We start from the raw sequence: 15,353 nt of genomic DNA on the forward strand, positions 1-15,353 counted from the left end.
TACTGTCCAGGAGGTTGTTCTGTGTGAGAAAGACAGAGACTTGGTTGAACACAACTCGTTTAAGTGATTTTGCAATGAAAGGAAGAAGGGAAACCAGTCTATATAGTTTCCTAAAAGAGTTGGGTTAAGAGTGGGTTTTTTTAAGAAGTGGAGTTATACGAGCCTGTTTAAATGCTGAGGGAAAAATTCCAGTGTGAAGGGATGTATTAACGATGTGAGTGAGTGCAGGTACAACTGCAGGAGAAATGGCTTGAAGGAGATAAGATGGAATAGGATCAAGCGGACAGGTAGTAGGATGACTGGAAAGGATGAGTTTAGAGACCTCTGCCTCAGAGAGTGGAAAGAAAGAAGGATGTGAACGAGTGTATTTTTGCTGGTAAGATATGTTTCATAGATTGTGGTGTGGAAAATTGTGCAGTGAGGTTTGTAATTTTATTAATGAAGAATGTGGCAAAGTCGTCAGCTGTTAGAAATGATGAAGGAGGAGGACAAAGGAGGGAGGAAAATTTTTTAAAGAGCATGCGAGAGTTAGGCAAATTGTTAATTTTGTCATGATAGTATGTCCTTTTAGCAGTGGAAACATTAGCAGAGAAGTCAGAGAGGAGTGATCGATATAAATTAAGGTCAGAAGGATTTTGTGATTTGCGCCATACCCTTTCTGCGGCCCTGAGTTTAGAACGATGTTTGCGGCGAACATCAGATAGCCAAGGGGCAGAAGGGGTGGTACAGGCTGGCTTGGAAGATAAGGGGCAGAAAGTATTTAAACAAGACTTCAGAGTGCAACAGAAAGTATCAGTAGCACTGTTAGCATCAAGAGAGGATACCTGTTTAGGGGGAGGAAGTGAAGATGAAACCATAGCAGATAGCTGTGAGAGTGAACGCAAGTTACGTCGAAAAGTGACATGTGGAGGGGTATGTGGTGTCAGGAATCATGTTGAGGTTAAGAGTGAGGAGGAAGTGATCTGAGGTGTGTAGTGGAGTAACCAGCACATGATCAGTGGAGCAGTGTCGTGTGTAAATAAGGTCCAGTTGGTTGCCTGATTTGTGAGTAGCCGTAGTTAGCAGTCTCTTGAGATCAAAAGACGCAAGCAGAGTGTGGAAGTCTGCAGCCTGAGGTTTATCTAGGTGGATGTTGAAGTCTCCAAGTAAGACAAAGGGAGTACCATCCTCAGGAAAGGTTGAGAGCAATAAATCTAATTCATCCACAAAGTTACCTAGTAACCCTGGAGGACGATAAACAACTACAAAATGGATTTTTAGAGGGTAGGTAATATCTACCTACCATGTAATATTTAACTTACAGATCTCAGCTTAAGTTTTGCTTCAGTTTCTATTCTATTCTATCAGTTTAATTAGTTTGTTTTGATAATATATTATGTTAGGGCTATATTATAAACCTGATAAATAATTTACCTTGTTTTTGAGTCTTTGACTTTGAGTCTCTTGCTCATCAAGGCTGTATTCGTTTCAAAAATACAGAAAAAACTGTTATATAGTGAAATATTATTGCAATTTGTAATATTGGTTTCCTATTTTAATACCTATACTTTAAAATAGTATTTATTTCTGTGATCAAAGCTGGATTTTCAGCATCATTACTCCAGTCTTCAGTGTCCCATGATCCTTCAGAAATCTTTCTAATATGCTGATTTATTATCAGTGTTGAAACTGTTGTGCTGCTTCATATTTCTTTGGAACCTGTGTTTCTTTTTTCTTTGATTCTTTGATTAATAAAAAAATTAAAAGAACAGCATTTATTCAAAATAGAAATATTTTCTAACAATAGAAGTCTTTACTATCAATTTTATCCATTTAACACATCCTTGCTGAATAAAGTTTATTAAACTTTCTTTAAACTTTTTAAAAGTATCTTTAAAAAAGAAAGAAAAAAATTTCTGACCCCAAACTTTTGAATAGTTTATATTGTAACACAAAATCTCTATTTTGACTAAACACTGTTCTTTTTTTTTTTTCTTTTTTTAATATCACAGGTCCCAAAAAATACAGTATAAAAAAATAAAATAAAAAAGCAGTACAACTGTTTCCAACATTGATTAAAAATCAGCATATTAGAATGATTTCTAAAGGATCGTGTGACTCTGAAAATACTGCTTTGCTTCACAGGAATTAATTACATTTTAAAGTATATTAAAATAGAAATCATTTATTTTAAATTGCAATAATATTTCACAATATTATTTTGTGAAATAATATTCAGTATCAGTACAAATAGATACAGCCTTGATGAGCATAAGAAACTTCTTTTAAAAACTTTATTGATCCAAACTTTTGAACTGCAGTGTATTGTACAGTAAAAATGTGTTCTCAGGTAGCCTAAAATGTACATCATTTAGTTACATCAAGGGTCAAATCAAATATAAATAGCACATTAAAGTTAAAAGTTACACACTTTTTTGTGTGCGTGCTGTACAGGTCTGGTATAAAGAATGCTTTTGCTCAGGTGACCGAAATGTCCGCCCAAAAGAGAAAAGTTTTGCTCAGAAAAAAACACAAGAGGGAACATTGCTCCCACGGGTCCTTAAATTTCATACAACTAAATTGAAGAGTTTTTAAGGCCTTAGACAGTTTTAAATATGTTAAATGGTATAAGAAATAATGTTTCAAATTGCCTTAAATAGATTTTTAAGAATTCTGCAAATACTTTGTAAATAGTCAAATAAAACTCTTTCCTTATATTCGTTGATATTTGTGTATTGAAAATGTTTTTGATTGACATTTATGGTCTTTATTTTATTTGGGCTAGTTAAATAAATATTCGGGCTACCAAAATCTGAAGAGTACCTGCCCGAAGGGCTACCAGGGATTTTGAAATTTTGCGAGCCCTGGACCATAACTTCGATTTTGGTCGAAAATGAATTATTGATATATTTGGAACATTGAAGACATCCTTTATCATGTGTCAATTTCGTTGTTTTTTCTGAGAAAATAATAAGTGGTCTCAACCGTAACTTCGAGAAATAACCAGTTACGGCTCTTTCACTTTGTTTAGAATGCTCAAATTGAGTTACGGCATTCTGCCTTTGTTTCACTGCGCGTCACTTTGTAACTAAATGATGTACACTTTTTGCAGACAATGCAAAAGCAGAGAACAGTAACTTCAAAATAGGGGTAAAAATCAAGTTTGAGCTCTCAGTTTTTTAATGTAGATAATTTTCATTACTAAAACATCTAATTGACAAATTTCCAATGTCCTACCTATAACTAATTTGGCTGGACACATAAAAAACTTTAAAGTCATTTTTCTCAGTTTCACACTCTAGCGAGTTAAGGTTTTTTGCCTTTGTAGGGCAGTATATATCTGCTACGAGGTGATTCATGTATTCATGTATAATGGGGGTTATTTCATGTATGATATATTTGCAACAGCAGTATTTCTTACATGCTCACAGCAGCATGTTGTGGATGTATTGGCAGTAGCAGGTCTCTGTACTTGCTCTGCCGCAGCAGCAGCGTAGCAGATCTATTTCGCCAAGACCAAATACATTATCATTGTCATGTACATTACCATGCCAATCCCTCCGAGAGTTGTCATGACAGAAATGCTATTTTCAGCCCTTCTCAGCAGTCTGTGACATCTTAATTCATTGTGAGATTTGATTTATTTGACCTTTCGCTAATCTCACCTAATCCATACGATTCATATTCATCTGTTCTATCTTCAGTTATTTGTTCCTGTTTTTGGTATTACTTCATGATTTTGGCATGAGGAGAGAACTTCTCACTAACCACTGTGTGCACATTTTGGTGTGTTTTTTTATTGTTTTGTTTTTTGGTTTATTATGTTTGGTATCTGCTGTGGAATGGCTGTTTGCACATGTTATGATATTTCTGTGGTTTCACAACTAATAAAGGATTATGTAATCTAAATTAATGTATATTTGGGAATTAACTGCAATTCATTTACTGCTTTTACAGTTTGCATCCATCATTAGGAGCCATGCTTGAGAAAAGTCAGTGAAAGTGTTCACTATGGTTTAATGCTCTCTGTTTATGTGTTTGTGCAGAGGATGTTTGAAAAGGCGACAAAGACGCTGGTTAAACAGATAGATCCAAAGGGTACTCTGATTGCATCTTCCAGCCTAAATGATTCCAAAAAACTCCAGCCCCTTGCGGTGGTGCAGAAAATCCAGAAAGTCTGGTTCTGGCAGCAAACTAAATACAAACCCACAGAATTCAAAATCAATGACCTGCTGGAAGGGGATCCAATTAAACCAGGTAAAGTGTATAATGAAGAAGTATCTCAGTATGTTCTCAGTAGAAAAAGGTGATTTTTCGAAATATGCCTAAATATCTCTTGCATCTGGCCTTTTTTAAATGAATATCTCTCTCTGTTTTGACCAGTGTGTGAGGAGGAAGAGTTTGTAAAGTTTGAGGGAGAGTACAAAATCTCTGTAGCTGGAACTGTAGAGGTGGGAGGTTCTGCTGTCTGCCTAAATGCGAATGGAAAAGGCACATCGAAACTTTGTTTATCCCTCGGGACGCTTAAGAAGGAAGATGTGGATATTCCCAAACTTCTGAAGGTCACTACAGGAAGGTCAGAGAAAAGCAATTTAATATGAAATCAATATTTAATATCAAATTTAATATGATATCAATATTTAATATCAAATTAAGAATATATATATATATATATATATATATGTGTGTGTGTGTGTGTGTATATATATATATATATATATATATATATAAATATAAATTTAGTTTAGTTTTTTTGTCATTTGGAAAATCAGTAAAGGTCCTAAAGTTGAACCTTGCTGTATCTCTTGACAAGACAGTTAATTCAAAAATGATTATTATTATCATTTTTTAAATTAAGTTTTTCACCCTCATGTTATTCAAAATCTGTAAAGGAGATATTTTGAAAAATGTTTAAACTGTCCAAAACAGTACTGGATTTTCATTCAGATATTTGTAAAGACATACAGGTTTGGAATGAAATGCGGATGAATATACGATGAAAAAATTTGACATTTTGATGCAAATAAGATAACAATCTGATGTGGTTTGATATTCATTCCTCTGCTCTTGACATTGATGACTCCTGTAGGAAGTTGGACCTCACAGGCTCTTTTTTCAAGAATCCCACCGCAAAAAACAAGACTTTCACCCTCATTAAAGAGCGAGTTTTAACCACCTGTGACTGCTTTATCTCCTACACCGAACTGGAGAAGGCCAGCTGCCAAGCTGCTATTGATTGTGCTGAGGTTTGTAAGAAGTTTGTTCAGGGATTCAAAACTAATGAGCCGGAGTTTAGCTTCAGTAATAAATGTCATTATCATATCATATCAATAATAAATCTGCTTTTCTGACTCAGTGTTGTTATTGGTAACTAAACTATTTAAATAATTTTCATTAATATAAAGCTAAAATAAAATAAAACATAGTTATTGGATGAATACTGAAACTTAAAACATAATTAAGAAGCACTAAAATTACTAAAACTGAAATTCAAATGAATTAAATCTATACAGAAATAAAAACTGCACTAAATAAAAATAAATAGCACAACAAAACTGCTAAAACTAAAATTAAAATAAAAACAGAAAATATAAAAATAAATGCTAATTCAAAAAATGAATAAATACTAATTGTATATAAATAATTTAACAAAAAACACACTCACAGAACTATTTCTTTGGGGTTTCAGGTGTACGTGAAAAACAGCGGTGAATATCAATATGGCTCTAAGACTGTATTTCACATCCCACCGGGCACTGTGATGGCTTACAGTGTCGTTGAAATGACCATCGAAAGTGACGGCTACTTTGGTCAGTGACATTTACTGAATATGGCTGAACAACATTACAGTACCTTTTGATTATTTATAACATGTATCAACAAATATTACATTCATCACTATTAATTTTTCATTTATATGTATTTTTTATTATTCTATATTAATTATAAAAACAGTTGTGTTTTTATAATACATATACAACAAATGTGCTGCATATGTATTTGGGCTTTCCATGTCTGAGTTTTGATTGTTGTGTGTTTAGATTTGTGCGTTGGGCCTAGTGGGGTGGAATCAGATGATATTTCCCAGAATCCCTTTCCCACTTTCTCAGAGGTGGATGGTCAAGGGCCACTGATCCAGGAAGGTTTCCCACTTACTACTCTAAAAAAAGGTGTGCGTTTCAGTTCCTTTGTGTTCTGCTGTAGCTGTGCAGAAGCAGAATTTATTTCTATTTCCCTATTTAAAGTTCATTGTTCTTAAGATATTGCCATTCTAATAATGAGACCCTTTAATGAGAGTCGTTTCAAGATGTAAATTAGTGGTCTCTTTGCAGCACTTGCAGATGTTCAGGCTAGATTTTGTGCACTGGTTGACTTGTCTGCTGAAAGCCGTTCCTCCATCCTGCTCCTGTTGAGGAAAATTCTGAAGGATCGATCTGTCTTGTTAGCTTTGGTGGATAGAGTGAGTAATAATGCTTGCTAAATCACATAAAAAAATTGCAGAAGGATGTTGTGAAATTGCATAAATGGGTGATTCCTTCTTTACTTTCTGTCCTCTAGGATGATACCTTTTCCTCCTTTTAAGAGACTTAAAAGGATACGTCCCATAATTTCTCTATTTTGTGTTACCCACACAGATTTATTTATCCTGTATATTAAATTAGTAAAAAGTGTTAATTAGAACATCATTAAAAATTAAACAACTTTAATTTTTCAAGATTTCAAAGTCAGGGGTCCCAAAACTAAAAAATGACACAAATATGAAACCATTTGTTCCTCTTTATATCACTTATATTTATTTTCGTCTGATCTCAATGTCTTCTTTATCTTTTAGCTTGAGGTGATAAGCAGCGGTGAAACTCACTGCTTCGTAACCAGCGAGTTGTCTGAAGAACAGAGTCAGAATATTGGTGCATTTTTAGACTTACTGAAGTTTGACCAACTTGATAAGACGTCATCAACATCATTGTCAACTTATAATGGATGTCAGATATCAACAACCAATCACAGCGATCCTTCCTTGTCATCTGAGTTAAATGGATCAATCTCCACACCAGAAGAACAGAATGGATGTCACACAGCCGTATCCCATGAGAATGGATGCTCAACAAAAGCAAGCAGACAGAGCAAGGAGCTCATGTTTGCCATGCAAATGCTGATGAACGCTCTTGAGGGTTAGTAGTACTATACCTCAACTCAGAGGTTTCTTATCCATAGAGACTATCTGTATTCACTCATAGACTTTATTGTTCGATTCAGAGCTGACGGGCGCTGGATTGGACCTGCTAGAGCCTTTCTGCACCTCTGAAGGTCTCCAAAGTCTACAGGATTTAGTGAGTTTGAAATTGTTGGATGCTAATTCAGATTCTGCATGAATGCTTGAGAAAATTACATTATTTATTCAGTTGAATTGAATTGAATCCTTTTTGTTTTCTGTAAATTTAGGTAATTAATCTGACTACTAGTGATATGCCTCTCTGCAAGGACACCATCCCTGTTTTCCTCCAAAGTGACAATGACTTCCACAGAGTGGAGGAACTTTTTAAGTCATGCAATGTTTTGCTAAGGAAAGAGAATGACACGTTGACCTCAGAAATGACCTGTAAAGAGGGATTCCTCCCTATGGTTCTGTGCATTGCCATCCATGGCCTTGCATCATTTGTTGCTGCGTGACAGTGTTAGGGCTTTTATTGACAGCTGAAATAGGCAGTTAAAGTGTGAAGTCATATTTTTCCAGTTACTAAGACATTAGTAAATGCAGAAATTACTCGCTTTGACGGATTTCCTGCCATAACCAATACGCGATCTCCTGATCAATCCCCAGCAAAAACATAAAACGGTCAGATAAGATAGAAATTGATTTTAATGATCTTTTAGCATGGGGACTTCAACGTCTCCAGGATAAGAATGTCATGAAACAGGAGGATGAACGAAGGAGGCGGACCTAAAAGGGAACTGGAGGACCAAAAGATCTTCTTCAAAATGAAAGCCATCCTGAAGTTAATGAGGAAACAGGAATTGGTGAATAAAAGAATAATGAAGTTAATGAGGGAAATACTTAAGTTGTATGATTTTTCGGCTGAATTGCAGATGGTAACAAATGAATTGGAAACAATAGAACTTCAAACTCCCATCATAGACATGTAAATGCTAGATGCTATACCAGGAAAGTATGTGCTGTATATTTAAGAGCACGAGTATTAATTGCTTTGTGGTTACAATTGTTATGTGGTTATTTTGTTTGTTTTGTAAGAGAGCGGTTGAAACTAGGAGATGCATTTTGCAACCTGTTTGCAAAATGGAATTTCTAGCTGAGACCGAGACTTAAGGTGTTACTCGGACCTGCTAGAGGTGTGATATAGTGGTTCAGCCAAGTGTATACAAGATTTGTATGTTTTCTAAGGTGTTGCGGCTTTCCTTATAGTTTAAAATAGTGATATGCATGCTTGCTATCTGAAGATGTTATCATTTTTTCTGTTGAACTTCCGACCCTGCCTTGTGCGGCTTCTGTAGCGAAGGTTACATTTCCTGCCTGCATGAGCAGGAGGCGGCAAACACAGGCAGGGGGAGAAGAGGGGAAAGTGATGGGAGGTTTTTATTATGTGATTAATGCAAATGATATGCAAGGCTATAAAATGCTGAAACAATGAATGCACGGGGCCGACATTCGTGGTGAAGATTTTTACTCGCTGTTATTTTTGTTATTTGCTTATAAATTATTGTTTTTAATAAAGCGAAACCATTGTGTTGGTGATTTGTCAACCCTTTTAAACAAGTCTCTGAGTGATTAATAAATAATAACTAGTTATCAGAACCTGAATAAAATCCTTAATACGAGTTCCAAGAGGCCCGAACTAGACTGAGCCAGTACGGACACCGGGGGAAAGGACGAGAGACATCTGCCAATATCAACTCAGCTGAAAGGTGATTATATATCTGTTGATAATGACCTATTTATGAGTATGATAGATGAGAATCGGGGGTTTTAGCCCTTTAATCCGGTATATCAAATACAACAGCTTCAGTTTTAATGTTCCTATGTTCCAGACATTTACTTGCTTGCTTAAGAATATTTTTGCACTAATTTATCTTTGTTAATTCCATAATAATAATCCACCTTAATAGTAATATATCTATTGGCGATTTCCCTCGTACAGACTTTGAATATTTCTGCAAAAAAACACATATATATATATATATATATATACACATACATACATATACACACACACACTGGCCACTTTATTAGGTATACCTTGCAAGTACAGGGTTGGACCCCCTTTTGCCTTCAGAAGTGCCTTAATTCTTTGTGGCATAGATTCAACAAGGAGTTGAAAACATTCCTCAGAGATTTTGGTAAAGTGAACTCATTGTCATGTTCAAGAAACCAGTCTGAGATGATTTGAGCTTTGTGGCATGGTGCATTATCCTGCTGGAAGTAGCCATCAGAAGATGTGTACACTGTAGTCATAAAGGGATGGACATGGTCAGCAGCAATACTCAGGTAGGCTGTGGCGTTTAAACGATACTCAATTGGTACTAAGAGGCCCAAAGTGTGCCAAGAAAATATCCCCCATACCATTACACCACCAGCAGAGGTGGGTAGAGTACCCAAAAACTGTACTCAAGTAAAAGTAAAAGTAATAGTCTGAATAGTAACTTGAGTACGAGTAAAAAAGTATTGGATAAAAAAAACTACTCAAGTAGTTAGTTACTCGCTACTTTGGATCATATACTGAATATAGTCTATTTTTATTTAGATGTATAGATATTTAGATAAAATTTATATATACACACACACACACAACTGCCGTTCAAAAGATGTTTTTTTAATGTAATTTATTTCAGTGATGCAAATGAATTTTTATAAGCCTTTAAGCTGGTCTTCCGTGTGACATAATCCTTCAGAAATCATTCCAATATCTTGATTTATTATCAATGCTGTTCTTTTCAGCTTTCTATTCCTAAAGGAATTGTGAACAAAATGTCACAGGTTCCAAAAAAGCAGCAAAACCCTGTTGAAAAAAACAGCATATGCTGGTATAGGTATGTTTTGAAGCATGGGATGCTGGGTTTGGGCTGGTTTAAGCTAAGGACCAGCATAAACCAGCAAAAGACCAGCATCACAGCTTCAAAACATACCAAACTAGCATATGCTGTTTTTTTCAACAACACTGATAATAAATCAATATATTAGAATGATTGCTGAAGGATCATATGACTCTGAAAACTGGAGTAACAGCTGATAAAGATTCAGATTTGCATCACTGAATTAAATTATATTTTAAAGTATATTATGTTATTAAGTATATTAATTAATTATTAATTATGTATTTTGTATTTATATAACCTCTGACACGGAGAAGAGAGAAATCTCCTCACATGACCGCCACAGAACATCTGAACATAACGAAATAAATGCATGTAAAGAAATGTAGCTTTTATTTTTGCAAGCGTAAATATTGTGAAAATATCAATATTAATTGTGTCTAGGCAAAGGCATTCCTCCTGGAACTAACGGGGGTTTGGCGGGTGTTCATTTCATACTCTGTGACAGCTTATTCAATGAATTAATTCTAGATTGTATTTAATGTATAAGGTACATTTACTAAAAAATGGTAATGTCATAGTGGTTCGTGTACTGTAAACGAATCTATACCTGTGGAACCGACAGCACACGCGATGTTCATCTAATGAAGATCTTCATAGCTACCAAACCATAGCCTTTAAGCCGGTCTTCCGTGTGACATAATCCTTCAGAAATCATTCCAATATCAATTGACTGTAGAGTGTAGATCCAAAGCCATGTCTTCAACGCTCTTGATGTTCTTAAACTTTCTGTTATCTGAGTGAGAACCGCTTCAGCGACTCAGCGCGTGCCGCAGGGAACTGAACGAATCATTCAAACTGATTCGCGAACCGATTCACTGGTTTGCCAACTGGTTTGATCGAGCCTTCGACCAGAATTGACTCAGAAGAATGAATCATTCGCGAACGGACATCGCTCGTTGCCCAGAGAAAGGTAGACGGCGCGTTTGGAATAAATTGAAGCATTTTTGTCTTTATTATCACGTATTGCATTAAGATAAAGTAACGAGAGGAGCGTCGCCCACAGTAACTAAGTAAAAGTACAGTTTTTTCACTAAAAATGTACTTGAGTAAGAGTAAAAGTACCCAATTTTAAATATACTCTAAAAGTATTAGTTACTTAAAAAATTTACTCAAGTAAATGTAACGAAGTAAATGTAACTCGTTACTACCTACCTCTGACCACCAGCCTGAACCGTTGAGACAAGGCAGGATGAATCCATGCTTTCATATTCTTTACACCAAATTCTGACCCTACCATCTGAATGTTGCAGCAGACATCGAGACTCAGACCAGGCACCGTTTTTCCAGTCTTCTATTGTCCAGTTTTGGTGAGCCTGTGCGAATTCATAAAGACTAGCTTAATTATTTTGAGGCTGATGAAGTGATAATTGTTAAAAGTAATGTTTTGCATGTAATATTGCAGACTTGTTGAGCTTGTGTCTTAATGCCCGCTCCGGGAGGGACACAGAAGCCTGCTCGTGTGAGGACGCGATTTTCACCGCCGTCAGGCCAGCCTCCACTTCGAGAAACACGGTCATTCTAGCCGCCACGTTATTTTGGGGTGCGCGCATATACTAGGCGTTGCGGTAATAGCTTGTAAAATCTCAGATCAAAGGAAAAGTGATCTCTGGCATTCATTCAGCCAGTTTCTCTGTCAATGACTGAATAAATAAATTAATAAATAAAAATAAGTTTAAAACGGTCTGATATAAATAAATAGACCAATTAATATGAAAAAACAGTCTGATGAGAAATAACAAAATAAAAGCCTTTTACAACTTGCATTTAACCATTTTTTATCTGTAAATACACATAGTTATAAAAAATGAAACCCCCTGTCTCCACAAAAAACTCCCTGTTTCCACACACCACTTTTAATACACTACCCCAGGGTGTCTCTCAACCAGTTTCAAGAGGATCTGATGTTGCATTACAAAATAAAAGCCCTCCAAAACCTCATATATGACCAGTTTTGTCTTTGATTTGAGATGGCTCTAAAAAGGAAACTCCCTGTTTCCACAGACCAGTTTCAAATCAGATTAATAGTCCACTACCCCAGGGTGTCACTCAACCAGTTTCAAGACGATCTGATGTTGCGTTACAAAATAAGAGCCCTTCAAAAACTCATATTCTACCTGTTCTGCCTGTGATTTTGGATAACTCTAAAAAGGAAAGTCCCTGTTTCCACAGACCAATTTCAATTCAGATTAATAGTCCACTACCCCAGGGTGTCACTCAACCAGTTTAAAGACGATCTGATGTTGCATTACAAAATAAGAGCCCTTCAAAAGTTTGTATGGGTCTGGAACAACATGGGGGAGAGTAAATTATGACCATTTTCATTTTTAAGTGAACTAACCCTTTAAAGAGCAGCCCTCCACGTACATGGAAATTTGTGAGGTATGTGAATGTCATGTCTGTTTTATTAATGTTTCATTAAAGAAGTAGCTTTCTGAAAACAATATATTTATTTAAACAATATTACATGCCCTCACACTAGTGCTGCCATTATAGCATGTAGTAGACAGAAATTAAACATCCACACAAAGTGGATGAAATTATAAAACAGTCTATTTACTTATCCTTACTGATGTGGATACACTTTTATCTGAAAATGGATAGTTTAATTAAATGTTTTTCTCTTTTTAGGCCACTGATGCACAGGCGGTGACTGGGATGAATGCTGGTCAAAGAGGAGAATGACATTTTCCCCAAACAGTGGTATTAAAGGATTAAAGGAGGACGCTGCCCTGGATGTTGTAAAAGATGTCACATGCTGTGCTGATGGGGCTTCTTCATGACTACATCAATTATGCTAAAGAGATCATGAAAATTTACAGTGATGCATGATCTGTATTCATGGACTATGAAACAAACTGTAAGTGTATAATTTGTAGAAACAAAATGTTAGATGTGTTGTTTAGTAGAAGTGGAGTTTACACTCTGTCATTCATGCACATGCTCACATTCTTTCACACACATGCATCTGTTGAATGTTATAATATCAGTGTTAATGTTGTGGTTTATTTGTGTACTGTCATGCCAGAATAGGACTTAACAATTAACTAATTGTACAATTATTGTATAACAGTGTTTTTGTATATTTTTATGCAATATATAAAATTTACCAAAAAAGTCAAATTTGATAAGAAGTTATATTCAATAAATGTTCAATGCTTCATTTATCAACTCTGTAGCTGTTAAAGCCATACTGCCATCTGCATTTCTTCTTACATGCATGTTACTTTTTGACTGTTTTCTCGTTTTTAATAAATATTTACCTTTTGAAAGTCATTCTTTGTGTGATTTTAAAATGAACAAGATTTGTAGGTTTGATTTGGGATCATTTTAGCCTAGCAATGCAGTAAGTTTAAACCATAAAAAAAGCAACCCTGCATGCTGGGTTAAACATAATAACCCAATTTCTTGGGTTAAAATAACCCAGCGCTGGGTTGCCAAAATAACCCAAATTGGGTTGTTTTTAACCCAGCAGTTTTTAGAGTGTATGTTCACTACTGTATGTACACTTGGATGGGTTAATTCCAAGTATGGAATGAAATTCCGAGTATGGGTCACCATACTTGGCCACACACCCCTTCCCTTTCCCTTAATAACTGTTCTATTTCACTTTGGGTGTGGTGTTTCAAATGTGGTAAACATGACATTTCTTTCAAGAATTTAAGCAAATTGAGGACTTGCTTTCAGCGGACTGCGAATGGATTGCATCAGTGTATGACTGACCGCATGTTTTGTTGCACAATAAATGTAGTGAGCACAAATCTAAGGAACTTTACCTGTTTTATTATACAAACTCTTTTGGATATTCACTTATGGCTTAACGTTTATGACAAGGGTCAATTTTTGTTTCCTTTATTTTACTAAAAGCTTGAATTAGTAGGAATAGATATTAGAATTAAATATCATGATGAACTTTGAAGGTATTGTTAGCAGGGTTTACTAATAGGAACTTTGCTTTGCCATTGAATTGATGGTGGAATTGAGTAGCACTAGAAAGATCCCCTTTCTTGACACGATGGACGATTTTCATTCAGGTTTTTTATTTAATGGAGGTCCTTTCATGAACACATACATGCACAATGAACGTCACTGGTGTTTTCCTGACCAGGAATTCATGTTTGACTGTGATATCCAAACTAAATTATGAAGCAATGACAAACCAGTGTTGCAATAACATGTGAAAAAGGCAAATTGATGCATTTGAGTTGCTATTTGAAGTGTTCAAATGTTACATATTGTACAGAGTAGATGAGAGTTCACACAGCTAGAAGGTATAGGGTATTTAAATAGTGAGCACATTCAAGCAACCTGACCACAGCTTGCCTTATGATTGTAACAATGTTTAAATTCCCACGAAAGCTAAGAGATCTCTGTAAATTTGAAACCCTTTACACAGACAGTCAGATGTTCTTGTTGACGAACTTGATTACCATTCACTAACTTGTGTAGCCTAGTTCAGGCAGTTTGAGTGCTGGTGTCATTAAAGTAAAAAGAGATTATAACGAATTACAACAAAAATGTTCTAAATACTAATTAAAAAAAAAAGAACATTTAGGCTAACCTATTTTGTGCATGTACTCGTTGTCACTTTGGCAAAAAAAAAAAAGTGTGACAACCGTTGCACATTAGTAACAGTAAGCAGAGCGTAAGCATCTTTTTTCACCACCCTTGTTAACAGGTTAGGGCTCTTTTTCTTTTTTGACTCCAAGACCCCTTTTGTCCACAACGATATTCGAAAAGCCTTTAGTCCTGGTTATGTTACTACTAAATAAAAAATAATCAAAAATAATTAAAACCGAAATGTAAAAAGTTTAAAGTTATTTACAGTGGAAATGTAATAGGTTACAGATTACAAGTTACCCTATTTAAAATGTAACACGTAGCCTAGTGTAACTATTTCAATAACCTTATTAAAGTAATTACATTTGATTACTTTTCTATATGTCTAAAGAATGTTTTTAACTGTTAATTATTTTCAAACATTTAAACCACTATAGGCCTACTCAACACTGATTACTGTCAGACTTTTCAAAATCCTTCATCACTTGAATTAAGATTATAAAAATGCTATTTTAAAGCACAGCCAGCACACAATCAGATTATAGCACATCTTTTTATTCGTTTGAGGTTAAATGCAGTCAGATTTAAAATCATAACAAGATATAGCCTATAGTAGTTAAATAGTTATAGGCCTACTGTTCTTGAAATCTTTGCATAGCTATGACAGGAAACAGTTCATCTTAAAACATAAAACATATACATAAATT

General features: G+C 35.3%; 1 protein-coding gene across 5 annotated transcripts in view; it reads left to right on the forward strand.

Moving 5' to 3' along the window:
* The window catches only part of LOC306847682 (gasdermin-E-like), a 29,115-nt gene extending 20,368 nt beyond the window's left edge, over positions 1-8,747 (forward strand). The window contains exons 1-10 of one of the 5 annotated variants that reach the window (XM_079381783.1): positions 786-1,263; positions 4,026-4,236; positions 4,363-4,555; positions 5,069-5,225; positions 5,669-5,789; positions 6,021-6,149; positions 6,312-6,439; positions 6,812-7,151; positions 7,237-7,310; positions 7,423-8,747. In XM_079381783.1, the coding sequence (XP_079237909.1) occupies positions 4,029-4,236; positions 4,363-4,555; positions 5,069-5,225; positions 5,669-5,789; positions 6,021-6,149; positions 6,312-6,439; positions 6,812-7,151; positions 7,237-7,310; positions 7,423-7,650 (1,578 nt within the window). In that variant the 5' untranslated portion in view covers positions 786-1,263; positions 4,026-4,028 and the 3' untranslated portion in view covers positions 7,651-8,747. Of the gene's footprint in view, positions 1-785; positions 1,268-4,025; positions 4,237-4,362; positions 4,556-5,068; positions 5,226-5,668; positions 5,790-6,020; positions 6,150-6,311; positions 6,440-6,811; positions 7,152-7,236; positions 7,311-7,422 lie in introns of those variants that run through there. The other 4 variants (XM_079381786.1, XM_079381784.1, XM_079381782.1 and 1 more) reach the window with 4 other exon arrangements.
* Positions 8,748-15,353: the final 6,606 nt, after the last annotated feature.

The sequence above is a fragment of the Barbus barbus genome, assembly GCF_936440315.1.
Source record: "Barbus barbus genome assembly, chromosome: 27".
NCBI classification, from domain to species: domain Eukaryota; kingdom Metazoa; phylum Chordata; class Actinopteri; order Cypriniformes; family Cyprinidae; genus Barbus; species Barbus barbus.